General features: G+C 48.8%; 1 protein-coding gene across 1 annotated transcript; it reads left to right on the forward strand.

The window, feature by feature from the left end:
* The first annotated feature begins 557 nt into the window (after positions 1–557).
* On the forward strand, positions 558–25,299 carry DYNC1LI2 (dynein cytoplasmic 1 light intermediate chain 2). Its single transcript, XM_064159916.1, has 13 exons — positions 558–764; positions 1,737–1,810; positions 2,240–2,356; positions 7,874–8,104; positions 13,044–13,210; positions 13,576–13,669; positions 14,482–14,617; positions 15,806–15,917; positions 16,177–16,236; positions 17,634–17,675; positions 18,108–18,225; positions 19,261–19,377; positions 22,257–25,299. The coding sequence occupies exons 1-13, from the start codon at positions 670–672 to the stop codon at positions 22,358–22,360; spliced, it is 1,467 nt and encodes a 488-aa protein (XP_064015986.1). The 5' UTR covers positions 558–669; the 3' UTR covers positions 22,361–25,299.
* Positions 25,300–26,115: the final 816 nt, after the last annotated feature.

A 26,115-nucleotide genomic window follows, 5' to 3' on the forward strand; every position in this document is an offset into this window, starting at 1 on the left:
GAAATCTCTCCTAGCCCAGAAGTAAGCCAGCAAGTTCAGTAGCAGCGAAGATGCTTAACCGTGGTGTACACTGGCAGAAAGGGCACATCGCTTAGGATGATCACCACCTTCACAAAGAAGAGGGGGAGGTGATCAGTTACAAGTGGCTCTCCTCTGACAGGAACAGGGTCCGGTAGGCCAGGCAGACCCTTCTCGTAGGGAAGTCTCTTGCCTTCCAGGAGCCCGGATAAGAGATACCACCAGGAAACTCTCAAGCTGATTGAAACCATCAGATTACTTCCTACTGCTGCTTTTCCGTATGGATGGTGAAGCTGTAACACGTCCCGGACCTCCGTCGGGAGCGCCGGGCGGTGCTGCCTGCCGCGCCAGCTGCTGGAGCTTAGCGAGCAGCGCCGGGCCGGTGCTGCGGGGCGCCAGCAGGGGGCGCTGCCGGCGGCGCTGTGCGCTGAAGGCCCCGCCCAGGGCGGGGGCCGCTGCCGGGGCTGCCCGGGCGCCGCCTGAGCGAAAGCGGCGCGGGAGTGGCGGGGCGAGGCGGAGCGGCCAGCGAGGGCGGCGGCCGGCAGCGGGGCCGGCGGCGTGGGGCGCCCGCACAGGCGGGCCGGGAGAGGGCGGAGCGGGGGTCCTTGTCGGGCCCGGGTGAGGTCACTCTTTGTGGCTGCAGTTGGCAAGATGGCGCCGGTGCTGGTGGAGAAGAAGCTGCTGGGGCCGGACGGGCCCGGCGGCGCCGAGCTCCCCAGCGAGGAGGAGGAGGGGCAGAACCTCTGGTGAGCTGCAGCGAGCTTGAGGGGGGCGGCTGCCGGCCTGCGGCACTCCGGGGACGGGGGCGAGCGGCTGGTCTCGGGCGTCCCGTGCCTGTCGGGGCCAGGTCTCCTCGCTCCGACCGCCCCCTGAGCCCTCCCGCGGTGGGTGTGAGCCCCTCCGCGGTGGGTGTGAGCCCCCGCTTCGGCCGGGCCGGGTAGCGGAGGCGGCAGGCCCCGCTGACAGGGGCGGCTGGCGGGGGCCGGCTCTCCCGGCGGCCGCGGTGCTGGGGCCGGTGAGGAATACTGCCCGGGCCGGCTCGGAGGGGGTTCGGGGCGTGCATGAGGGGAGCCTCGCAGCCATAGGAGCACAGCCAGCATCGCTGCCGGGGCTGGGGGCAGCAGGCGTGCGGAGCGCTGCGGGACAGGCTCCCGGCGGCTGCCCTGCCCGTCCCCTAGTCCCGAGTCACGCTTTAAAAATGCTCATAATGGCAGCAGAAATTAGGCATGGCAGGCGGGGATGGGTTGTGGGAAGCCTTCGCTGCCCTTCCGAGAGCGATGCTTCGCAGTAGTGGGACCCCGTGCGAGGGAGGACAGCCAGTGGTTACGGCCTGTGGCCTGGGTAGTGGAGAGCTGTTGTGGAAGGGGCGGCGGTGTTCCGGGGGAGCTTTGGGCCGGGCGTGGAAACAGAATTCTTTTCCGCGGGAGTGGAACGGGCTGCCCAGGGAGGTGGTGGAGCCACCGTCCCTGGACCCGGTCAAGGCCCTCGAGGACGTGGTTTAATGACCGCGGTGGTCCTGGGCCGAACGCTGGCCTGGATGGTCTTAGAGGCCTGTTCTGTGTTTGGCGGCAGCGTCGTCCCCGGGTGTAAATAGAAGGAGTGTCAGTGGCTTGGCCCGCGCAGCCCTGCTGAGCTCATCGGAGCTGTCAGGCGGCAGCGCCTGGGCCGTGTGCGCACATCCGCGCTCGCAGCCTGACGGAGCTCTGCTGTCCTTCCAGGTCTTCCATACTGAGCGAAGTGTCCACTCGATCGAGGTCTAAATTGCCTTCAGGCAAGAATATTCTGGTTTTTGGTAAGTAAGATATGCCAGCAGCTCTGGTGGTTTTTGTTGGAAACAGTGATATGGGCTCCCTGACATGAGTTTGATAAAATGAGGTCGTGTGGCATCTGCGGTGGTGCTGTCTCTGGGCCGACAGATTTACCCTGGGTTTGGTTGATGACACTCTTAGGTTTATAACACGTATTCAAACAAATGCTGTCTAATAGAGAATGGTTAAGTGCTTCATTCTTACTGTCATGATGTAAGGTGTTGGACTGGGTAATCTTTTCTAACTGAAGCTGATCTCTAGTTTATCTGAAGTACTTGAAGGAACAGATAACTATGTCCAAAAACATGCAAGGGATACTTTTAATTGCTTAGCTTTGTAGAAGAGATTTTTCCAAAGCATGTAGAAAATCTGTTCTGAAAGTGTCTCTTTTTCCTGTGGAAACTTACTGGCAGGTGATGACGGTTCAGGTAAAACCACACTCATGGCCAAAATACAGGGAGCAGAGCACGGCAAGAAAGGAAGAGGGCTGGAATACTTGTACCTAAATATCCACGATGAGGACAGAGATGGTAAGTTTATTTTATGTGGCATCTCTGTGCTGTATTGAAGTAGCTGATACGCTTTTTGGAGCGTGTCTTGGGTTACACCCAAAGAGCTGGCCCCAGCACTGTTCTGTGTGTGTTAGAAGCTGTATCAGTTTCTCAGAAGCAAAAATGCATTTCCCAGTGTACCTTTTGTCTCTTGCCCTTCCTGACCTCTCTGTCAGGAACAAGTAGATGTTTGCAGCGGTCAGGATCCATTTACTTTTAGGGCAGATGTGTTTGCTGATGTTGACTTACAGCAGATAGTTGTTTGGTGTGACTGCTCCATAGCCATAGGAACTGAGTGATTTGGTTCTCACTATGAATTCCTAGGGTGGGAATTTGGGGTTTTTCATCTGGGGGCTGTGTGCAGAATTCTGACTGTAAGTGACATGCTTTGTTAAAGCTGAGTGAAGAACAGAATTAAAAGAGTCAGAATTAGTGTTTTGTCTTCTCAAATCAGAGTGTGTCTCTTTGTCTGTATCTTTGTGTCCAGTTCTGGGCCCCTCAGTTCAACAAGGACCTCAGGGAACTGCTTGAAAGAGTCCAGCACAAAGCCACAAAGCTGCTGCAGGCAGTGAAACATCTCTTGTGAGGCCAGGCTGAGGGAGCTGGGACATGGAGCTTGGAGCAGAGGAGCCTGAGGGCTGCCCTCAGTGCTGTGCTAAAGATGTGCAGGGCAGTGTCGGGAGGATGCAGCCAGGCTTTGCTCCAGGATAACTAAAGGCAGCACAAGGGGCACTGGGGAAAAGCTGGAGCAGAGGAGGTGCCACAGGAACAGGAGGGAAAATGTTTGCCCTGTGAGAGTGCTGGAGCTCTGGAGCAGGCTGCCCAGAGAGAGGCCGTGGAATCTCCTTCTCTGAAGACATTGAAAACTCATCTGGATATGTTCCTGTGTGACCTGCTGTAGGTGACCCTGCTCTGGCAGGAAGCTTGGACTGGGTGATCTCCAGAGGTCCCCTAACTTTCTGTGATTGTTGCTGTCGATGATTGCTCATCTCTGCTGTATGGGAGGGGGGATGACAACAGGAGACCATTTAAAAGCAGATTTAATGATCTAGATGCTTCTTTTTTTTCAGGAAGGCATGGGGAATGAGTTTATCCTTGCTCCTAAATTTGCCTCTGCTTGTCTCATTCTGGGCAAACTGCTGGATCTCTGGGTTAGTTGTCATCTTCAGAAGTGGGGACTGACATCTTCCTGTCCATGGCCTCCCGAGATTTCAGTTCAGAAGAGGGGAACAGTGATGGTGTCTTATCCACGTTCCTGACAAGGAATGAACTAGGAAGGTCTTGTAATGGTGTCTTGGGAATGGAAATGTACTGAAGGCTTGCACAAGTGGAGAAGTACCAGATGTGTCTGGTTGTTATGGAGATTGGTCTTGTGCTCACAGGATACTGAACTGTCTTTGGATACTAAGTTAGGTGCAATGAAAGGATGAGGACATTGCCTGTGTCTTCAGTGGCCACCTAATCTTGCAGCTCCTAAAAGTATTCTGTGCCTTAGTTTTTAAGTGCTGAGCCATTCTTGGTCTCCTGAGGTTCTTGGTGTAGGTGCTTCCTCACCTTTGGTATTGCATAAATTCTTTAGGGAGGGTGGAAAGCCCCCTACAGCTAGGAGTGTCAGACTGACCTGTGGCACCAGCTGCTTGCAGCATCGAAGGATGCGGCAGGCGTGCTGCTTTTCCTGGTGCTGTCCATCAAACCGCAACTGTCTGCCTGCTGTAAAAATCTTTTGGGGCTATACCTGAGTATCTGGAAGTGCTGGGTATTTGAGGGGGTTAGGAGAAGCTTGTTACAAGGACTTGGACAGCGTTAGGAGACAAAAAAAGACCTTTTTGACTGCCAGACTCAGATGGAGAATTCAGGTCTTCGTGCATCCCATTAATGGATGTGTGAGGATCTAATAATACATGCCTTCTTCCTTTCTGTCTCATTAGTGTCATCAGCAAGCAAAATAAATAGCAAAGTGGGTCAGGACCTCCCAGCAGGCAAAGATAGCACCTCCCTCTCTAGGACAGGTTTGGGGTTGTTTCTTTAAGCTCTTTGTGTGCTCTCGATGTGTGTGTGCTCGGAGCTGTAGTTTGGGAACAAAGCCTTTATAATTGACTTGAAATCCTTGGAAGCCATAAAGAAACTCAAGAGAGGCATTCAGCAGTTTACCAGCACTTAGTCCTCTTTGAGAGTGTCTGCTTTTTGTTAGAGCCAAACCTGTTTATAACCACCAAACCAGAGGGATTTCCAGCAATGTCAGATCAGCACTGTAACTGAAGGTCTGTGGTGAAGTGAAAAGATCTTTTCAGCTTCTTTCCTAGGTGCCAGAAGATTTTTTTGCTGTCTTTTGTCTTTTTCCTCTTCATTTCAGAAGAGTTTATTCTGTCCAGGAGAAATATTTTGGTCACAGTGCTGAGTCATTATTTACCTCCCACCTCCCTTTGGAAATCTTAAGGGAAAGCTTCTGCATTGCTTCTTGTCCCATTCCATCATTCCACACCCCCTCCTCATTCCTCCTTATGGGATGTTCCTCCTGCCTGTGAGGTAGAGTTGCTTTGGCTTGCCAGGTGCATCTCTTGGCTTACAGTTCCTTTTTAGTTTTCCCTAAGGAATGGATCAGTGAGTAAACTGTTGGGAAGCTTGTAGGGAAGTTAAACAGATGCATAGAAGCAGCTCTTTGGAGGGCCCCACATGGCTGGTAAGATGCTCACTCGCGTTTTGGTTTTCACTTGGTCTGGTGGCAGTGACTGCCAGCTGGTTTGGATGGCAAGGTGCACTGCAGCACTGTGGAGGTTCAGTCCTGCTGGGTGTTAACTGTTCACTGGAACTGCAGAGCTTCAGTCCCTAGGTCTAGAGCAAGTCCACTGCTGAATCTCTGCCTGAACAATCTCCTTCCTAGGCTGCTGTCCCAGTTTCTGCCTAGGCTAAGGCGTTTGTTCAAGAAGAGGCCTGGGGACACCCAAGAAGCAGTCCTGAGAGAGAGGATTCTCCTAGCTCCTTAGCCCCAGGAACAACATCCCTGGAACATGCATACATGATAGACCTCATTTCAGCTGGAGGAAAGCACTTACAGCACCAGTGTGAAGTTAAGTGGAATACTGAAGGGCCTGGAGGGAGTGTGGCCACTTCTCATTTTTTACTTCTGTGGTGGGCAGGTTTTTTGTGTCTGTGCTGGTCATTCTGCTCTTGAGTGCTGAGAGTATCAATTCATGGGAGGCAGGAGAGAGGCTTTGGTTTTCCTAAAGGAAATATTGTTATAGGGTGAAGGCCAGTGGCTTTCAGCTGGAAGAGGGGAGGTTTAGACTGGAGGTGAGAAAGAAATCCTAAAGAGTGAGGGTGGCCAGACACTGGAATGTGGATGGCCCCTTCCTGGAGGCCAGGTTGGATGAGACCTTGAGCAACCTGGGCTCATGCGAGATGTCCCTGCCCATGGCAGGGGTTTGGAACTGGATGATCTTGAAAGTCCTTTCCAAGGCAAACCATTCTAGGACTCTGTGAGATTTCTAGAGCAGCTTTCAGAGTCTCTTGCAGGGCTGGGGCAGAGTTCCAGTACAGCAAGGCAGTGAGGCAGACAGCACAGGCTGGCTTTGTAGCAGTGCTGTGTGGGTTTGCTGGGTGTTGCAAACACCACAGAGAACTTCTAGCCGAGCTGCCTCACCCTGCAGATGCAGTGCAGTCATCTGGGCTGTGCCAAATGTGCCAATGAAGCAGAACCATTCTGTTGTTGTCTTCTGGCTTGCCACAAAATCGAGCAGCCTTGGTTTCTTTTTGCCTGGGGTTTGGACTGACCTCAGTCATATCATCTACATGGTGCAGTTGAACTGGTTGTTCCAGACTCAGCCAAGTGCTACTGCTGTGCTGGTTTCTAATGGGAAAATGGCCTTTATTCTCAACAGCTTTAAAGTAGTTCTCTTGAATTGTATGTCCCTGTTTTGCTTCTCTTCACAGCTTGGACAAGGAGTATATCATTACCTCTGAGACCTCTTGAATAAATGTAGGAGCTGTAGTGGCAGTTCACAAAGTCAGCCATCTGCAGTGAAAGCCATTGAAGCTGGAAAGTCTTTCTAGTGGCTGAAGGAATAACTACTGACAGCATTTAGGAGTGTTAGCAACTCTTCTCATAATCTTGAATAAGTAGCAGCTGCTCCTCCGACAGGACCTGGAAAGTGCTTGTTCTGTTTTGGTGTCTCATGTCGTAGCCAGGGTGAAGGGCCCAGTTAGCATTCCCCTGGTTTGGCTAACTAGGAGCTTGACGTGGTGCTGACAAAGCTGAATTTGCCATCCAGTCCTTGCCAGATTGTCAACAACTGCTACTGGAGTCCGAAGTGAGTTTCATATTAATAGCAAAGGTAAAGCACAAGCTGGGCTGCATCCACAGGAGTATGGGCAGCAGGCAGGAGAGAGGGTTCTGCCCCTCGACTCTGCTCTGCACAGCCCCCACCCCCAATCCTGCCTCCAGTGGGGCAGAGGAATTACAAGCTGAGTGCGTGTTTTGAAAACCCGAGCTCTGCAGTGGCTGGTTTGCTGACCCATGTGTTTCAGAATTCATGGATCTTGTGGGTGCTGCCCTCTGGGCAGCTGCAGTGCAATAGGGAACACTTTGGCAGAGGAGCAGGTAGAGTGTAGAAGGCAGAAACAAGGGGAGTTGTTTCTTGCAGGAGGAATCTGAGGATAGTGTATTTTTTTTGATGTTTTTTGTTTCTAAATGTGACCGGAATTGGTTGCTCAGAGTTCCTGAGCCATTGTTCCTGGATGATGCTCCATTCCCAGGCTGTTCTTGCCAAAGCTCAGGCCTGGGGTAAAACTTCTCATGCCAGCTGTCTATTCCAGATGGCTTTTCCCACACAGCCCCACCTTGGCATTTCAGCAAAAAGCATCCAGTCCCTGTCAGAAACTGGGTGAGAGAAGCACAAGAACTGAAAACATTCACTCGTTCTCTAGTCCTCAGTCTGCAAGTAGAAGCCAGTGTTCAGTCAGTGTGAATCAGGAGCAGGTAGCACAACTTTAAAGTTGAGTAGGTTGTAATTTTATCGTTCTATTCCTGTGCTAGAAACATAAGCTCCTTACTGCTTGTATCTTGTTTGCAGCTTATTTCTGTTGTGAGATGTCTTTAGTGTGTTAAGCCAGCTTACATGTCTGTGCTTCCCTGCTGGACTCAGCTGCAACCACCCCCTTCTGAACTTGGAGTCACCTATGGCACTTCTGGCTTGACGTGGAGTAGACATGCTTCAGAATCAGGAAGGTTGTGCAGTTTCTCAGCCCTGTTGTTTCAGCTGTCTGTAGTAGAGCCAAAGAACAGAAAGTATTTCTTAAATGAAAAGGTGTGGAACCAGGAGAAAATGCTGCTCACAGGAAGCGTCTGCCAAGTGATGTGGGCACTTACACCTCAAAAGAAGCACTCAGGGGCTGCAGGTCTTCCAAAAGAGGACACCACTCTACTCACCTCTTTAATCCTAGACCAGCAAGGCAAAGAGTTGCCATTGGGTGAGTTACAACTGGACCTTTTCCTTTCAGATCACACTCGCTGTAACGTTTGGATCCTGGATGGAGACTTGTACCATAAAGGGCTGTTGAAGTTTGCAGTCTCTGCAGAGTCCCTGCAAGACACCATTGTAGTCTTCGTTGCAGATATGTCTAGACCTTGGACTGTTATGGAGTCTTTACAGAAATGGGCCAGTGTCTTGCAAGAACATATTGACAAGATGAAAATTCCTCCAGAAGAGATGAGAGAGATGGAGCAGAAGTGTAAGTCTTTGTGCATCCAGCTGTTCTGGTCCCCTTTTGGGACTGCTTTCATTGTTGTGGGTTTTTGGTTGGTTGGTTGGTTTTTCTAGCTCTTGCAAATTTATTTGGTTAATGATGGATGTCTTCAGGTTAGTGTTTTAAGGATGGGTTGGGTAAGAATTGTTTGGGATCTAATTTCTTCAGATGAGTGTTTTAAGAACAGTTTGGGTAAGAATTGTTTGGAAGCAGATTCACATAGGCTGTTAGGCTATAAAGCAGCTGCTCCAGTTCTGCTGTGCTAACAAAAGAGCAGGTGACTTCATCATCTCAGTCCCCTGCAATCTAAGTAAGATTTTGATAATTTGATTTTTCAAAAGGCCAATTGGGGGAAAAAAATCACTCCATCAGAACCAGATATTGGGAAACAGTGACAAAATCCAGTACCCAAGTGAGCTGCCTGCTCTGCTGTGCTAAGCCAGCTCCCATTCCCCTACTCTGTTTTCCGGTAGGTCTCCTTGTCCTTGCATTTCACGAGGCTCAGGCTGTGATCCTGCCGCATCTCCTGGTCTCTCACTACAGCCATTTCTGCCCTGTGACTTCAGGAATGTTTGTGTAAATTGACTTTCTTTCCTGGCACATCTCTGGCAGGAAGGACCTGGTGCTGGCAAGCAGCAGTCCCTGCAGCAGTGTTTCTTGCAGCTTCTTTTCTTTCCTAAAATAGTTTTGCATGTTTCCTCAAAGTCTTTCCTGTTGCCTGTACCGTGAGGGTGGTAGGACACTGGAAGAGTTTGCCCGGGGAGGTGGTTGAGGTCCCATTGCTGGTGAGGTCAGGCTGAACAAGGCCCTGAGCAACCTGCTCTAGTGGAGGTGACTGCAGGTGGTTGGACTGGATGAGCTTTGCAGGTGCCTTCCAACCCATCCATTCTAGGATTCTATGATACTGGGTAATAAAGATGAATTCCTTCAGTGGCCAAGACCTCAGCAGCAGGCAGCCCTTTTCAGCTGATCTACAGGGTGAGACTGACCCTTCCCAGTTGTTGCTTTTGTTCAGGGCTGGTGGCTGGCTGCACTGGGGTGTCCAAACCTTGCAAGAAGTGTCTGGTAGCTTCCTTAGATTCACTGCAGGGAGCAGTGTCAGCTCTCTGGCCTGAGCATCCAGGTGCATTTGTGTAGCTGATTCCCCTTTTGAATGTTGCATGCTGCCTTCCCTGTGGGCTTGTGCCACCAACTTACTAGCTGGAGTTTAAGCTTCATGTTTGAAACCTTCTGGGTTTGCTCACCATGCTGTATTTGAGCAAATTAAAATAGGGGAAAGAGGAGATTTTTAAAGGCAGGCCAGCATTGTCTTTTTATAGGAGAGAAACTTGTGGCACTGGGGGAACGATGGCAGCTCTGGACTCTAAATACCCAATTTGCACATCTCTGAGCCACACCAACTTTGATGGCAATCCAAATGCCTGTGAAGTTTGTGCACTTCAGCTTTACTTCTGAGGAGTGTTTTCATCCTTCACTGCGAGTGCACTGCATGGAAGAAGCACTTAGAGCTACAGCAGAGCTTTAGCACTGTGTTTGAGGAACTTGGCCATTCCAGTAGCTTTGACGTGGTGGTTTATTGTGGAAGTTGCTGGTTCCTCTTGAGCTTCAATAGAGGCCAGGCAGTAGGGAAATCTGGGAGCTGCCCAGTGCACGGCCGCAGGACTGGTCAGACACTGGCACAGGCTGCTCAGGGAGGTGCTGGAGTCCCTGTCCATGGACCTGTTGAGGAAACTGGTGGATGTAGTTTGATGGGGGATGTGACATAGTGGTGTTAGCTTGATGGTTGGGCTCCATCTCAGAGGGCTTGTCCGACCCAAACAGTGCTGAGTCTGTGACTCTGCTGCCATCCTATGGCTGAGTGCTGAGCTTTGGTCCAGTGTCAGCCTGCAGGTGAAACGAGGACCTTCAAGTCTCCTCACCAGACCAGTTCTCCAGACTCTTCAGCAGCTTCATTGCCCCCTTGTGACCCTCCATCAATAAAGATATACCACCAGGAAGGTGTTTCTAAACTGCTGCCTGCACTTCCCGAGGTGGGGAAAGGAAAATCACTGTGTGGCAGGAGCCCAGCACTGGCAGAACTGGGCCAGTAAAGCAGATATGCAAAGCAGGCAGTCAGAACATAGAAGCAGGGCACAGAGTGAAGGGATTGCTGAGGGCACTCCAGCCAGGCCCCACTGCAGTGTAGTGCCATATGGATGAGCCTTGACTCCAGCTTGCAGAAGCACATTCCCTGCTGCTTGCTTCTAGATCTGGGCTGGGGCAAACGGGCCAAGCTGACTGTCTGTGGTGTCTGCCCCAGCCATTCCACTAGCACACAGCTCTTGTTGACCCAGGAGAGACCTCTAGGCCTAACCCATTAGCATGCATTTGCAGTGCTGCTAGCTCGTTCCTTCTCCATCGCTGAGGCCTTGCTGGCAGCAAGCCAGTTCTTAGCTCCCCATTCTCAGTGGCATCGAACTTTGGACTGCTTGGCTTTGCTGTCAAGGTTGTCGTGGCCTTTCTCCACCCAGCCTTTTGTCTTGTGTTTGCTATTTGAGATACCAGCTCTTGGCTTTATGGGGTGGATGAGGCTAGGCTCCATCTGGTCTATGAGAAGCTTTCCTTTTGTCTTGAAGTGCTTCCAGAACAGGAGGCAGGACACACACATGGAAACAACAAGCTGCTTTGAAAGAAGTGGAATCATTCAGAGTATACCAGGAGCATTGTTTACACTCACCCCTGTCACTGAGCTGCTCTGGAGATCCTTTGCTAAAGGCTTGGGTAGTGAGGATTGAGATAAGTGGTGGCAGTGCAAATATTCTGTTTCAATCCATTATGAGAAATGGTTGTTTAAAAAAAACACCTTGGAGTAATTCCTTCAGGGAAGTTCTAAACTTTGCCTCCCTGTTTATGACAGCAGAGCAGGCAAGAGGACTTGTCAAGAAGCAAGGAATGCAGGAAGGAAGTGTACTGGTAAAATGGCTAAAGCATTAATGTGCTCTGGAGCATCTGAAAGTGAAGATTGAAGGACAATAACATACTGCTCTGAAAATGAAGTAGTGTCCCATTCAAGCTCAATTAGATTCAAATTCTCTGCCATTTTTTTCCCACTCTTGTATACAGCTGAGAAACTTAAGATAAAAGAGGTTGTGTGGATGCCACCTCGCTGGAGGTATACAAGGCCAGGCTGGATGAGGCCTTGAGCAGCCTGGGCTAGTGGGAAGTGTCCCTGCCTGTCCTGCTAGTAGGAGTACTCCATGGCTGAGGGTTGTATCCTCACCAGAACAATTAAGCCTAGGAATAATTATGGATGGCTTTCTTGGTGGTGCTTGGAGTCAGTTGCTCCTGTGAGATGAATGCTCCATCTGTTGTTGTAGTTGGCTTCCAGTAGCCTGTCTCAACGAGCAGTAAGATGAGAACAAAACAATTCAGTGGAACCTTGCATTTGTTTGCTATGTGAAATGCAAAAGTCTGCAGAAGAGGCTTTTTACCTGGGTAGCTAAATCAGCACAGGGTAGCAGAGGTGTGATTGTTCTGGCATCTCATCACCTGCTGAGAAAAAAAATACTCTTAAAACCCCTTTCTTAGTTAAATACCCAGGAATGAATTTGCTTCCTGCACAACAGGCAGTAAACACTTTTCGGGTGCAGTGTGCGCAATGGTGCTTTGGATTCCAGCTGCTGGACGTGGGGCAGTGCTAGGGGAGGGCAGGTCTGACAGCACTGAGGTTTGCTCTCCAGCAGAAGGCACTGCTTCCCTCGCTTCAAAAGCAAAGGCCTTCTACGAGATTTATTTACTTATTTGCTCTGCAGTGTTCTCTGGCCCTTGGGATCTATTGGATTGGTGGTTGGAGTTCCCGTGGCCTGCGTTTGATGTGGCTTTTAAAAGCTTTCCCTGGACTGCAGCTCTCTTGTTTTGCACAGGGATCTGATGACAGCTGGAGGTTGTGCAGCACTGAGCAGCAGTGAGCTTTGCTGCTTTGTTCTGCCTGCCTCCTGCCCATGCTCTTGCAGGAAGGGCTCCTGTTTTCAAAAGATAGAGTGACTGCTTGCTGCAAGATTGCTATCAGAAACTTCCCTAAGCTTTCACCGCTTCCTAAACCTCACAAGTATCAGGTGCCCTGCAGTACAGCTCAGTTCCTTCCCTCCTCATGGATGTGGGTTGCTGAACAGCACTCTCTTTGTGGCTCTGCAGGAGATGGGCAGCTTTTTCAAAGGGTTTCCCTCACTGCTTGGTCAGTCAGCCTGCTCCCACTGGGTCTGAAATAAAGATGCCTTCATGGGACCAAATCATGGAGCTTGGCTTGACTTCTGCCTTAGGGCTGAGCAAGGAGGAGGCTTCAGACAAGGTTGGCATGTGAGAGAACCCTGGACTTTGGAAAGGACAGGCAACTGCTTGAGAGAGTACAGCACAGAGCCACAAAGCTGCTGCAGGCAGTGGAGCATCTCCTGTGAGGCCAGGCTGAGGGAGCTGGGGCTGGGAGCTTGGAGCAGAGGAGCCTAAGGGCTGCCCTCGCTGCTGTGATAAAGATGTGTTGGGAAGACAAAGCCAGGCTCTGCTCAGGGATGGCCAAGGACAGGACAAGAGTTACTGGGGGCAAGCTGGACCAGAGGAGGTGCCACAGGAACAGGAGGGATAACTTTGTCACTGAGAAGGTGTCACAGCCCTGGAGCAAGCTACCCAGAGAGATTGTGGAGTCTCCTTCTCTGGAGACATTGAAAATCCATCTGGTTGTGTTCCTGTGTGACCTGCTCTAGGTGACCCTGCTCTGGCAGGGGGGGTTGGACTGGCTGAGCTTTCAAGATCCTTTCCAACCCCTAACTTTCTGTGATTCTGTGGAGTGGGAAAGGAAAAAAACCCTTTCTGCTTAGTCATCCATCAGTTATGGCTTAAAAAGGAGAATGAGTTCCTTTGTTGTACCTTAAGAAGATCTCTCTCTTGAAAGTTATAAAGGAGTTTCAAGAGTATGTAGAACCTGAAGAAGGCTACCAAGGCTCACCCCAGAGGAGAGGCCCCTCCTCTGGCCAAGAAGATGAACATGTGTCCTTGCCTCTTGGAGAAAACGTGCTGACCCACAACCTTGGTATTCCTGTGCTGGTAGTTTGTACAAAGGTGAGTTGCTGCTCTGGAAAAAAGTTCTCTTGCTTCAAAATAAATCAGTGCTCAAGGGATCTATTTCAGAAGCCAGCTTCTGCCATCAGGGTCAGTCTTTAATGCTGGGTGATAACTTTAGCAGTTATATGTTAATTACTTTGCCTTTTTCACTTCCTGCTGGCATTTTGAAGCCAAAGCCTTGCTGTGGCTCTGGGCAGCCTGACTGAGCTGCAGGGGGGTTGGACGAGATGGTCTTTGGGAGTCCCTTCCAGCCCGATGCAGTCTGTGAAGCTGTGAGCACGATGTGTCATGTTGAGGCAGAGGTTTAAAGATGAGCTGGGACTGAATTACTGAGGGCTCTGTTTTTCCTCCCTCTGCTCCAGTGTGATGCAGTGAGTGTGCTAGAGAAGGAGCACGATTACAGAGAAGAGCACTTTGACTTCATCCAGTCACACATCCGCAGGTTCTGCTTACAGTGTATCCTTTGCTGTGCCTCTGCAAGCACAAAATCCAGCTGGGTGTTGAGCTGCACATAAAAGTTAGTCTGAGAAACTGCCTTTGGAAACTGCTTGGGCTTTCAGTACTGACTGTGCAGCCTTTCTTGCTTGAAGTGACTTCTTACAGGGGTTTGTAGCTGGTAGTTCCAGAGGGGATGGATTGAAGCTTGAGGAGGCCTGATTGGGAATGGAGGTGTAAGAAATTCTTTGTAGTAAGGATGTGGAGACACTGGAACACTGGTTGCTGCGGGTGCCCCCTCCCTGCAGGTGTTCAAGGCCAGGTTGGATGAGCCCTTGAGCGACCTGGTCTACTGGAGGGTGTCTCTGCCATGGCAGAGGAGTTGGAGCTGGATGATCTTTAAGGCCCCTTCCAACACAAACCATTTTGTGACTGTGAAAATGTTGAGAGATGTAGCAAGCTTCAGAGCTTTAAAGATGTGTGCATGGGTTGGAGCTTTTGTTCCTTTATTGAAAATTTGGGTTGCATTTTTGAGGTGTTTTTTCCTTGGTTTTCACCTCAGAAGTGGCAATTTCTGTAAACCTGAGATCTTGGCTGTCTCAGGGGTTTGACTTTTTCTAAGTGCTTAGGGGGGTGAATAAGTTCTGTGTATGTCAAAGAGCATCCTGTTACAGCCCTTTCCTCTCCCTGAATACTACAAGTCTATGGCTTTTGCTTCAAACTGCTTCTCAAGATCAGGCCTGGTAGATCTGTGCCCATTAACTGCTGTTGTGAAATCCTTAGTCTAGTTGAAAAATGCTCTCTGACATCATTTTCCTTAAAGAAAGAATCAGATGGGGCTGCCTTGATTTATACATCAGTTAAGGAGGAGAAGAACCTTGACCTGCTGTATAAGTACATCGTACATAAAACCTACGGTTTTCAGTTTACCAGCCCTGCCTTAGTGGTAGAGAAGGATGCAGTTTTTATGTAAGTCCATTGGAGAAGCTTGTAGATTGCTTTCTGTTAAGCACTTCCTGTTCACTGTCTTTATTGATGGTCTGGACCAGGGGATTGAGTCCAGCATCAGTAAGTTTGCAGATGACAACAAGCTAGGAGAATAGGAGAGCCCTGCAGAGGGACCTGGCCAAGCTGGATGGGAGGGCAGAGGCCAATGGGATGAGGTTGAACAAGGCCAAGTGCAAGGTTCTACACTTTGGCCACAACAACCCCAAGCAGCACTACAGGCTGGGGACAGAGTGGCTGAGAGCAGCCAGGCAGAGAGGGACCTGGGGGTGCTGGTAGAGAGGAGCTGAAGATGAGACAGCAGTGCCCAGGTGGGCAGCAGAGCCAATGGCATCCTGGGCTGGCTCAGGAGCAGTGTGGGCAGCAGGACAAGGGAGGTTCTTCTGCCCCTGTGCTCAGCACTGCTCAGGCCACCCCTTGAGTGCTGTGTCCAGTTCTGGGCTCCTCAATTCAAGAGAGATGTTGAGGTGCTGGAAGGTGTCCAGAGAAGGGCAGCAAGGCTGGGGAGGGGCCTGGAGCACAGCCCTGTGAGGAGAGGCTGAGGGAGCTGGGGGTGTGCAGCCTGCAGCAGAGGAGGCTCAGGGCAGAGCTCATTGCTGTCTGCAGCTGCCTGAAGGGGTTGGGCTCTGCTGCCAGGCAGCCAGCAACAGAAGAAGGGGACACAGTCTCAAGCTGTGCCAGGGGAGGTTCAGGCTGGATGTTAGGGGGAAGTTGTTGTCAGAGAGAGTGATTGGCATTGGAATGGGCTGCCCAGGGAGGTGGTGGAGTTGCTGTGCCTGGAGGTGTTGAAGCCAAGCCTGGCTGGGGCACTTAGTGCCATGGTCTGGTTGACTGGATAGGGCTGGGTGCTAGGTTGGGCTGGGTGAGCTTGGAGCTCTCTTCCAGCCTGGTTGATTCTATGGTTTATGGAATGATTGGTGGTGTTCAAAAGCTTGCTCTTGAGTTTTCTGAAAGCCTGCATTAAAAACCAGAAGCCAGTGCATGTTCCTTGGGCTGCCTGACTCAACATCCAGCTTCTTAGGAGCTTTGCATTTTAGCTGAGAGTTAGGCCTTGCCCGTGGTACCATCGCCCGATTGAGGTAGAGGGCAGCACAGAGATGGTCTCTGCAGAGAGTGCTTTTTGTGACTAAAAGTCTTTCCTTCTCCTCCTAGACCTGCTGGTTGGGACAATGAGAAGAAAATTGCCATTTTACACGAAAACTTCACAACAGTGAAGCCAGAGGATCCCTATGAAGATTTCATTGTAAAGCCTCCTGTAAGAAAGGTAAGAAGGAGCAAAGTACTCACCGAGTACTCACCTGTCTGTTGCAATGCCCCCAGGCTGGCAGCAGTGCCAGGCCACTTCGTGCCCTTAGAGTGTATCTGTAATGACACCTTGAATGCTGCTCTAAGTGTGAAAGAAAGAGGGCGGTTTTGGGAGAGAAAAGAAGAGAAGATTTGCCTCTTTTTTCTTCTCTTTTGCTTTCCAAAACAGAGGGCAGTGACTGGCTTTGCTTCTGGTAACAAAATGCTTTCTTCCACAGTTAGTCCATGATAAAGAGCTGGCAGCAGAAGATGAACAAGTGTTTCTTATGAAGCAGCAGGTAAGAGTGGAAGAGTAAAAAGAGGATGAATGGGTGGATAGATAGATAGAATTTCACTTCATTGCTGCCTTCACCTTTTCATTCCTCATTTGAATCAGCAGATGGCCACTGAGCAGCTTTGCAAACTCAGATGTGATTGTGAAATAAGACTTTTTTTCTTTGTTTTGACCAATACAAAAGTATGGCCACTTACCTTGAAAAGCTGAATATTGCCTCCAGCTCTGGTGTCCCCAGCATAAGAACGACACAGAGCTGTTGGAGTGAGTCCAGAGGAGGCCACCAGGATGATCCAAGGGCTGGAGCATGTCTGCTCTGAGGACAGGCTGAAGGAGCTGGGATTGTTCAACCTAGAGGAGACTTCAGGGCACCTTAGAGCTGCCTGCCAGTAGCTTCAGGAAGGGATCCTGCAGGAAGGCTGCAGAGGAACTTCTCATCAGGATGTCTAGAGACAGGCCAAGGGGGAATAGTTTGAAGCTGAGGCAGAGCAGGATTAGACTGGAGCTGAGGAAGAAGTTCTTCAGTATGAGGGTGCTGAGACTCTGGCACAGGCTCCCCGGGGAGGCTGTGGATACCTTCTCCCTGGGGGTGTTCAGTGCCAGGCTGGATGAGGCCTTGAGCAGCTGAGTCTAGTTGAGAGGTGTCCCTGCCCATGGCATGGAGGTTAGAGTAGATGATCTCTGAGGTCCCTCCCAGTCTGAGCCATTCTATGCAGATGTGCTGTGAGCACAAGTAATTTGTGTTCTGAGGGAGAAGCGCAGGAAACTGAATTGAAATGTCACAGCACAGGTGGATTCATCTGTAAAATACCAATGCTTTCAAAGCACAAAAGGCTCTGCTGCATCTTGGTTGTTTTACTGCTCTGTTGTTTGAAAGAAGGAATGGCACTTTCTTGTTGAGTGGGTTAGGAATATCATAGAGGTTACAGATTTAAGGCTCCCTGGTTCTGGCTTAGAGTTCTGGAACAGCTGTGTGAGACAAAGGACTGAAGATTGCTTACTTACTCGTTTTAAATCTGTCCTCTGGTGGTAAAGGGGAGGTCTGTAAATATCAGGGGAAAAAGAAATCATAGAAAGGTCTAGTTTGGTTGGAAGAGACCTCCAAAGCTCATCCAGTCCACCCCTGCACTCAGCAGGCACATCCTCCACTAGAGCAGGACCCTGTCTAGCCTGACCTTGAAATCTCCAGGCACAGGACCTCAGCAACCTCCTTGGACAGCCTATTGCAGTGTTGCAGCACTCTCATGGTGCAGAACTTGTTCCTCACACCCAGTCTATATCTGCTGTTACCTCACTTTAAACCATTGCCCCTCATCCTGTCATGGCTGTCTGCTTGACTGTATTCTGTGTCTTTGTTTTCTGAGGTGTGTTTAATACTCTTCATATGCTGCTTTTTTGCAGTCATTCCTTGCCAAACAGCCAGCAACGCCTACAAGAGCATCAGTAAGTATGTCCAAGAGAAGAGCAGGAGCTGTTTTGGCTCCTTCTGGGGAAGAGGGAATGGCTCTAACCTACAGAGGGTCATTCTGTAAATGCAAACCACATCATCTCCCTAGCATTCAGAAAGGAGTTTGTTTGCATTTGGTTTTCAAGTGGCAATGTTTTAAGACATTGCTTGACAGTTGCTTTGTTGTAATTGACTGTGGAAACAGAAACAGCTGATGAGTGTTGAACTGAAAACTCCCTGGGGTCATTTCTCCTTGGAGGCACCTGCCCAGAACACCTGCTGCTTGCTTTGGGTTAGCCCCAGTGTGCTTCCTCTGCGGTGCCAGTGTAAAGGTCAATGGAGGAATTTGTATGCCACGTTCTGCCTGTTTTACAGACCCAATCCTGTGAGGTCTGCTCTGATTTGTCTGCTCTGGCCTTCTTTTTAAGGAGTCTCCTGCGAGAGGCCCTGCAGGATCCCCAAGGACCCAAGGCAGAGCTGGTTCCGCCAACGTCCCCAGTGCCTCGCCAATAACATCAGTCAAGAAACCAGATCCAAATATTAAAAGTATGAATCAACATTTTACTGGTTTTATCATGTGCTATTTCTCTTTCAACCCCAAAGTCCTCTTTTATGAACAGATGTTGGAATTCATTCGCTGGTAGTTTAATAACAGGAATTAATTTACCACAAAACTTCAGATTTGATTTTCTTGTTTCTTTTTTTTCCTCTTTCCCTCTCTTTTTTTTTTTTTTTTTTGGTCATTCCTGTGACTTCAAGTAGAGTTCTCTCACTGCTGAGCAGTTACAGTTCAAATACTTAAAGAAATAAAGTTTCCTAAATGCAATTATTGTGCCCCAGTTGGGTTAGTAGAGTGGAGACTGCTTTAAGCTACATAGACTGAGATAGGTTTGCCTGGAAGGGACTCTAAAGACCATCCACTTCCAGAATGCTCTTTTATGCTCTGCTGTCACTCGTCCTGGTCTTCTACTAAACTCTCCAAACACATCAGTAACTTGGAGATCACAGAATCCTTAAGGTTGGAAAAGACCTCTAAGATAACTCCAACCTTCTACCCAACACCTCCATGACCACCAGACCATCTGGCCCCAGTGACCCCCTTTACCCTGTCTCAGCCCCAGGATGGAGCTACATGTAATTGAGGGGCTTCTTTGCTCTCTCTGCATGAAGGATGTTGATAGGCCAGTACTGGTGCACTCAGGTGTCACCCATACCTCACTTCTAGGGAATAAAACACTCATGCAGTCCTGGATCATGCTTCATTGCTGTGTGCCCAAGTTCTGACTTGGGAAATGTGGTGTGGCTTGAAGGGCTGCCCTAAAACATCTGTGCAGTTTGTTACTGCTCCTATAAACTTTTGCCTTGCATAGCCATGCTTAGTGCTTTGTGTCTGGGCTTCATTTGGAGGAAAACTCAAACCATACAGATTAAAATAATGCTGCCCTGCCCCAGTTCAGAAGAGCAGTAATGCTCTGAAGACTGACTGAAAGAATGCACAGCTCTAGCGTCTTGAAACTCTGCTGTGAGCTTTGCTTCTGCCATCGCCAGCAGTAACCATTCTGTGCTCTCTTTTTCATTTAGATAATGCTGCAAGTGAAGGTGTCTTGGCTACTTTCTTTAACAGTCTCCTGAGCAAAAAGACTGGCTCTCCTGGGAGTCCTGGTGCTGGAGGAGTGCAAAGTACAGCCAAGAAATCAGGTACTGAGCTTCTCAGGCTGGTTTACTTATTTGTCATGCTTTAGTGGGCCCACACTGCTTGTGCATTTTAAACTGGTCAGTAAGTGACAGAGTCTGACAGAGGACAGTGCTAAAATGTGCAGTCTGAAAATGAGCTAAACTACTGCAACCTCATGGATCCAGGGCATCTGGTAAGCCTGGAGAGAACCTGATTGTCTGAGTGAGATGGCACTGCTGGGATAGAATAATGTCTGGACCTCGGTCGTGCTCAGAAAGTGCTCATTGCTTTTTATGGATTCAGAATCCCTTCCTTCCTTGACACTTAAGTGCTGCTTGAAGGAAGTGCAGTGTACTTACTGGGTGTGGCCTGTGGCTTCCAGTCAAACTATTGAAATCTCTCCAGAGCTGGAATTCAAATAAATGACTTCTTGTGACAGCTTGAGGTTCTTGTCCCAACACTGACGTTTGCTGTGATGCAGCACCACTGACAACACCTCTCAAGTGGCTTTGTTCTGTGTGTGTGCCTGTGCTGCCCGGGCAGATGCTGCAATGTCATGTCTGTTTTCCAGGCTGTGGAACTCTTCACCCATCCTATTTGCCCTCATGTTTCCTAACTGTCTCTCTCCCACATGTAGACCATGATATTTCAGGGAACTTGGGTAGTGATTACTGTGGCAGATTATTTTTTCCACATGGACTCTCAGGCTAAGAACTTAGTTCTTTTATATTCCTAAGAGGATTCTTGCAGGTTCTAAGATTGGGCTCTGCTCTGCTGAGACCTCACCTCCAGTACTGCTTCCAGTTCTGGTGTCCCCAGCACAAGAATGACACAGAGCTGTTGGAGTGAGTCCAGAGGAGGCCACAAAGATGATCCAAGGGCTGGAGAATCTCTGCTATGAGGATAGGCTGAGGGAGCTGGGGGTGTATACCCTGGAAAAGGCTCCGGGGAACCTTAGAGCTGCCTTCCAATAGCTGGAAGGAAGGGATCCTGTAGGAAGGCTGCAGAGGGACTTCTCATCAGAGTGTCTAGAGACAGGCCAAGGGGGAATGGTTTGAAGTTGAGGCAGAGCAGGGTTAGACTGGAGCTGAGGAAGAAGTTCTTCAGTACAAGGGTGCTGAGACTCTGGCACAGGCTCCCCAGGGAGGCTGTGGATACCTTCTCCCTGGGGGTGTTCAATGCCAGGCTGGATGAGGCCTTGAGCAGCTGAGTCTAGTTGAGAGGTGTCCCTGCCCGTGGCATGGAGGTTGGGGCAGATGAGCTCTGAGGTTCTTTCCACCCTCAGCTATTCTGTGCTGGTTCTATGAATTTTTAAATTGTTTCCAAAATAAGCACTCTGAGGAATCCTTTGGCTTACAACTCAAGCTTATATCTCAAACCTTTACAGTGAGTAAAGGTCACCTTTTACCTTGATTTTCTTTGTACTTTGGGAAAAAAAAAAACACTTAACCCTCCCAGAGTCAAATCTTGCTGCCTTAATGTTTTCAGCATGTACCCTGGAAGAAATCCACCTAATATTTCACACACATTTGAGCTGGAAAACAGATGCTTGTTAAATTCTTTGGCTGTGTGAGGAAGCTGTACATGGTTATATAATCTCCTTTGGGCTGGTTTTTTTCTGGTCTAAAAATACAACTATTTCATCTTAAATGCTTGTATGCATTGGAATCTGTTGTCCCAGTTGTAGCCATTCATTGTCTGTGGGGTTAGACTTTGCAGGAGGAGAGAATTAACCTGATGGTTCAGTTAGGGAATTGTGTGAAAGCTTTGAGTCTGATCTAAAAATGTAAGGTCCCTGGAATACTTGAGTGTGTCTGTTTCCAATTGGAGAAGGCCTTTGAAATGAGTGCTCTGAGATATGGCATGAATATGCAATTCACCTCCTCTTGGGAAGGCCAGCACTGTCTGCAGGCAGAACAGAGTTCTTCCTCCTGTATGTTCAGTAGTAAAGCACAGCAAGCAGAAGTGTGGCCAATCCAATGGGAGTTTTACAGCAAGCATCCCATGGACCTTGGAAAACTTGGGGTTAAAATCTGGGTTTAAAAGTCCTTGCTATCAGGATGAATAATAGATTGGTGTAGTTGATTCTTAGTTATATAAAATTCTAAACGTGGTTGCTTTTAAAATCATAGAAGTGGTTTAGGATCATGGAGTTGTTTGGGTTGGAAAAGCCATTGAAGGTCATTGAGTCCAGCTATAGGTCATTGAGCTCAGCCATAGATCTTTGAGTCCAACCAAATCTTAGCTGCTGTTGTGCTTTATGCTCTATGGCATTCACCATTTCATCTCTTAAAGCTGAATCAAACCTTGATATGAGTGAGTCCACACATGGATGTTGCCCAGCACTGTGTCAGGCCTTATGTTTGTCAGACCACAGAATTGTTTGGCTTGGAAAACCCTCCAAGAGCTTCCAGTCCAACCAGCAACCCAGCACCACCATGGCCATTAAGCCATGTCCCCAGGTGCTATGGCCACAGGTTTCTTGAACATGGGTGGTGACTCCACCACCTGCCTGGGTACCCTGTTCTAATGCCTGATCACTCTTGCAGCAAAGCCATTGTTCCACATCTCCAGCCCAAACCTGCCTGGCACAATTTCAGGCCATCTCCTCTCATTCCATCACCTGATACTAGGGAAAAGAGACCAACCCCACCTGGCTTCAGCCTCCTTTCAAGGAGCTGTAGGGAGCAATGAGGTCTCTCCTCAGGCTCCTCCAGGCTGAAGGACCCCAGTCCCCTGAGCTGTTCCTCACCAGCCCTGTTCTCCAGGTGCTTCACCAGTTGGTCGCCCTTCTGCGGACAGGCGGTGACAGAAAAGCGATCTTTAGGAGGGCTTGTACTCACGGGTGAACACATTTTGTTGCCATTGGGTTGCTTTACCCTGGTTTTCTTTTCTTTTTTAGGACAAAAGACAGTTCTGACAAACGTGCAGGAGGAGCTGGACAGGATGACCCGCAAGCCAGACTCGCTGGTGACAGCAAACTCCCCAACAGAGAACGAAGCCTGACAGCGCGCAGCGGCCGCAGGTGTCAGTGACCAAATAACTCTGTACATTGATCCGATCAGACCAGGAACCTTCTGCCATGGCAGATGCTACCCGTTTTTCTTGGGGCAGGGGAAATGAGCTTACTACATCATTGCCTTGTCCCAGTCCAAAAGTGCACATTCAGGAAGTTTGCATTTAAAATCCCTCTGTATAAGATAACCATTTAGAGTTTCTATAGGGCAGTTCTTTGGGTTGGGAAGTGAGCAGGTGCAGCTGCGTTTCCTGTTGTGGAGAGCACAGAGAAGCCAAATGGAGAATCCTTATTAACTGCTACTGATGCACACGAGGCAAGAAAGAGGAAGGAAATCCTCTTTTGAGTTACTGGAATCGGCTACTTGTATGTTTGCAAAAGTATTATGTTCTTGGAAGGGGGGTGGGTGGCGGAACTGAGCGTGAGTTAGGTGCAAGGAGCCCAGGTAGGGAGTGGAGCCCTAAAAAGGGAAACAGGTTTGGGACAGGGAGAAACTAGAACGTTGAAGGGAGTGGAGAGGAGCGATGCTGTTCGATCCTGTGGGTAAATAATCACTGTTTTTAAGAAGACTACTTCCCGTTGGAGAATTCCAGGCCAAACACTAAGCATCATGGGCAATTCATTCTTCTTAGAAATCTCGGCTTAGCTTGTCAAGAAGTCTCAGAGTGTGGGATGCCCTTTCTGGTGTAGCTTGCAAAGGGAGAGACTGTAACTTGTTTAGATCCAAGTGCCTGGCACAGCGTGTGATGTGTCTTTAGAAGGTGCTTGAACTTCTTGTGCACTGTAGTACAAACGGTCACTGTTTGGTTTGATTTTAAACTCAGTAGCTTGGCGACTTGTATTTAATTTTAACTCCTGTGTTCTGAGAGCTTCTGCCTTTGTTTTTGTATGCCAAGAGGCTGGCCTATGAAGAACGGTGGGTGGGAGGTGTCCTTCTCCCCTAACGACTCGTGCTGCAGAGCACCCGCAGTGCTTTTGTTCTGACTGTAACTAAACACTAGCTCCCGAGCCGCGATGGATTCCTGCCTTACACCTGGGGAGGTTTTGCCCAAAGCCTTCCGAGGGCCCAGTCCCAACCGCGCCTGCTGCGGGCACAGCCAACTCCAGTCAGAAGGGAACCCAGCAAGTCTGAATGTCTACAGCATGAGCACGACTCCATCTCTTGGTTTGCGTTTCCTTTCAGTGCAGCGCTTCCTTGGGCAGGGTTGGTTGTGGCTGTCCTCACTGCTCTGTCCGCAGTCGCACCCAACCGCGGCCGCGCAGGGGCGAAGCTCTGCTAACACGGATGGCACTTTGGTTCTCTAGACTGTATCCTTGTCTTACATGGCCACACTACCAGAAGTGAAAAATACCCAAGCATATTCTGTGCTCTTAATGCTGAAGGGAAAAAACCACAAGGTGAATTACGCAGAGTTTACTTTTTGTTGCTATGAACTCGTCGTACTAAACCTGATGTCTGGACATAACCTCCCTAATCTGCGTTGTTACTGAAATACACAGAACTAGGCTGACCACTAACACACTACTGGGTGTTAACTTCAGATCCTGTGTCGCACCAGGAGGCTGTTCTTGTCTGTCTAATGTTCTCTAGAAAGCTAAGAGTATTTCCTTGCCTCTCTGACAAACATTAACACGACTCTGTTGTTTGTGCCAGGGTTTTTTTTAATGCTCTTTGGTTTGTTTTTTACTTTCTGTTTGATAAATAAACAGTATGCTCTGAAGTTCTCTAGATAGCAGGTAGGCTGAGGCTGTGGCTGGCTGATGGGCAATGTGGATCTGCTTCCTGCTGTGAGGAAGTAATTACACACTGAGAATTGAGATTGGAGCCTAAACCATCCAAAACCCAACAGGAAAACTGAAAAAGTGTGTGATTGTGATGGGATGGAGCTCAAAAACCTCAGTCTGAAACTGCATTTTTCGGTCATCTGATAAGCACTTTCTTTAGCAGTATAGCTAAACCTTACCCTTTAAGTACTTTCCAGTTGTATAACGATGTTACATAGACTAAAACTGATCCAAACTGGTGATGTATGATAACTTCCCAGCTTTGCAGGAAGATGCTTCTGACAAAACAGAAACAGCTTTCCAGTTTCTAACTGCAAGTGAATGCTCCTAGTTCCTCGGAAGGAAGCTGTAAGTAATGTAGCATCCTGTGGTTGCCAAAGTCTGTCAACTTTGGTGAGCTGCACAGTTGTTATTCTGGTGTCTTCAAGCATTGGAACCAAAGGCCAAATTGCAAACAGCCTTTTACATTTTCAAGTGAAACTTCATTTTTCTTTGCAGATACACTTGTATGGTAGACTGTTGAAACTATTATAAGACTATATTTATATGCATTATAGCGACTGCATCTACTGTTCATGTTTAAACTAGGAACACAAAGAGATGAAAGCATTCATTCAACTTGAAGCAAATAGAGAAAGTGTCAAAGATTGGCCCTCCATAAAAATGCTGTGGTTATGCTGCTTGATTTTATTTTTTAAGTTTTGTTTTTTAGGTTTGCACTTTTTGGGTTTGGGATTTTTTTTATTATTATTATTATTATTGGCATTTTAAAATACTGTTTAAACTGAACAGAATTTCCTATCTTATTTAATTTAACTCTGTGGAAAGTGACTGCTCTGTACATCCTGAACTTAACCAACATCCCTGCTGTAAGTGAGAAGTTCACTGTCCTGTATACTAAGCAGATTGGGTCTTTATTTTTTATATGTTTTTGTTTAATTTTTGTTTTATTTTTGTTTGGGTTTTTTTTATTTTTTTTCCCAACTTAACAATTAGAACTGCAAATGTATGACCCAACCCTTAGACCACTTGTATGGCTTTAACCAGGTGCAGTATGCAGTCATGTGGAATCTTGCTTTTTAGTGCTGGCAAAATGAGGACGTCTTTAATTACTGGCTTCAATAAACACGAATCCAGACTGCTTTCTGCTGGTGATGCTTTCTTGTTTTTCAGAGCCCCCCTTCCAGAGCAGAAAATAGTAGGGAGTGCTGTAAACAGGAGAATGAAGTTGGTTTGTACAGTCATGTGCCTTGATGACAGCGTCCTGGCAAAGTGCTTTGCTCTGAAGAGTGAAATGGAGCCAGCTGTGGCTTGCACATGGAGAGTCAGGGTGGTAAGACTCTGGAACAGGTTGCCCAGGGAGTTGTGGATGCCCTCTCCCTGGAGGTGTTCAAGGCAGGCTGGATGAGGCCTTGAGCACCCTGGGCTAGTGGGAGGTGTCCTTGCCCATGGCTGGGGGTTTTGAAATAGGTGATCTTTAAGGTCCCTCCCGACCCTGACCATTCTGTGAATCTCTGACTTGATGCCTCTTGAAATCCAAATGCTTTTAAAAAGCTGAAGCAAGTTCATTTCCTTAAGTGAAGCACTTCAGAAGTGGTGGTAACCAATGTGGTGTTAAAATACTTCAAAATCATGCAGGCCTCTTTAAATGTTAGGTATGGAGGACCCAATCCTGGCTTAAATACTACTGGTGATATCCCCTTAGACATTTACTTTGCAGAGTATGGCAGTGCCCCCAGGGTCAGGTGTGGATGTTTGGGGCTGACTGGTGCAGAAGGCCTGGCTTGGCACTGTAAGTTGACAGTTAGCACTGGTGCCTTCTGAAAGAGCTGGAGCTACACTCCATGCAAGCAATCTGTGAGGTGATGCCACAAGGGAAGCAATTACTGGTTCTCTCTTGCTCTTGCTTACAGATTCCCTACCTGGAAGCATCAGCATTGCTAGGCACAGCTCTTTATCT

Source organism: Pogoniulus pusillus, chromosome 20 (genome assembly GCF_015220805.1).
Source record: "Pogoniulus pusillus isolate bPogPus1 chromosome 20, bPogPus1.pri, whole genome shotgun sequence".
Taxonomy (NCBI): Eukaryota; Metazoa; Chordata; class Aves; order Piciformes; family Lybiidae; genus Pogoniulus; species Pogoniulus pusillus.

Coding starts and splice junctions, on each gene's coding strand:
- DYNC1LI2 (XM_064159916.1), top strand. CDS start 670: ATGGCGCCGGTGCTGGTGGAGAAGAAGCTGCTGGGGCCGGACGGGCCC. Junction 13,670..14,481: donor CCGCAGGTTCTGCTTACAGT/GTATCCTTTGCT, acceptor AGAAAGAATCAG/ATGGGGCTGCCTTGATTTAT. Junction 15,918..16,176: donor TAAAGCCTCCTGTAAGAAAG/GTAAGAAGGAGC, acceptor TTTCTTCCACAG/TTAGTCCATGATAAAGAGCT.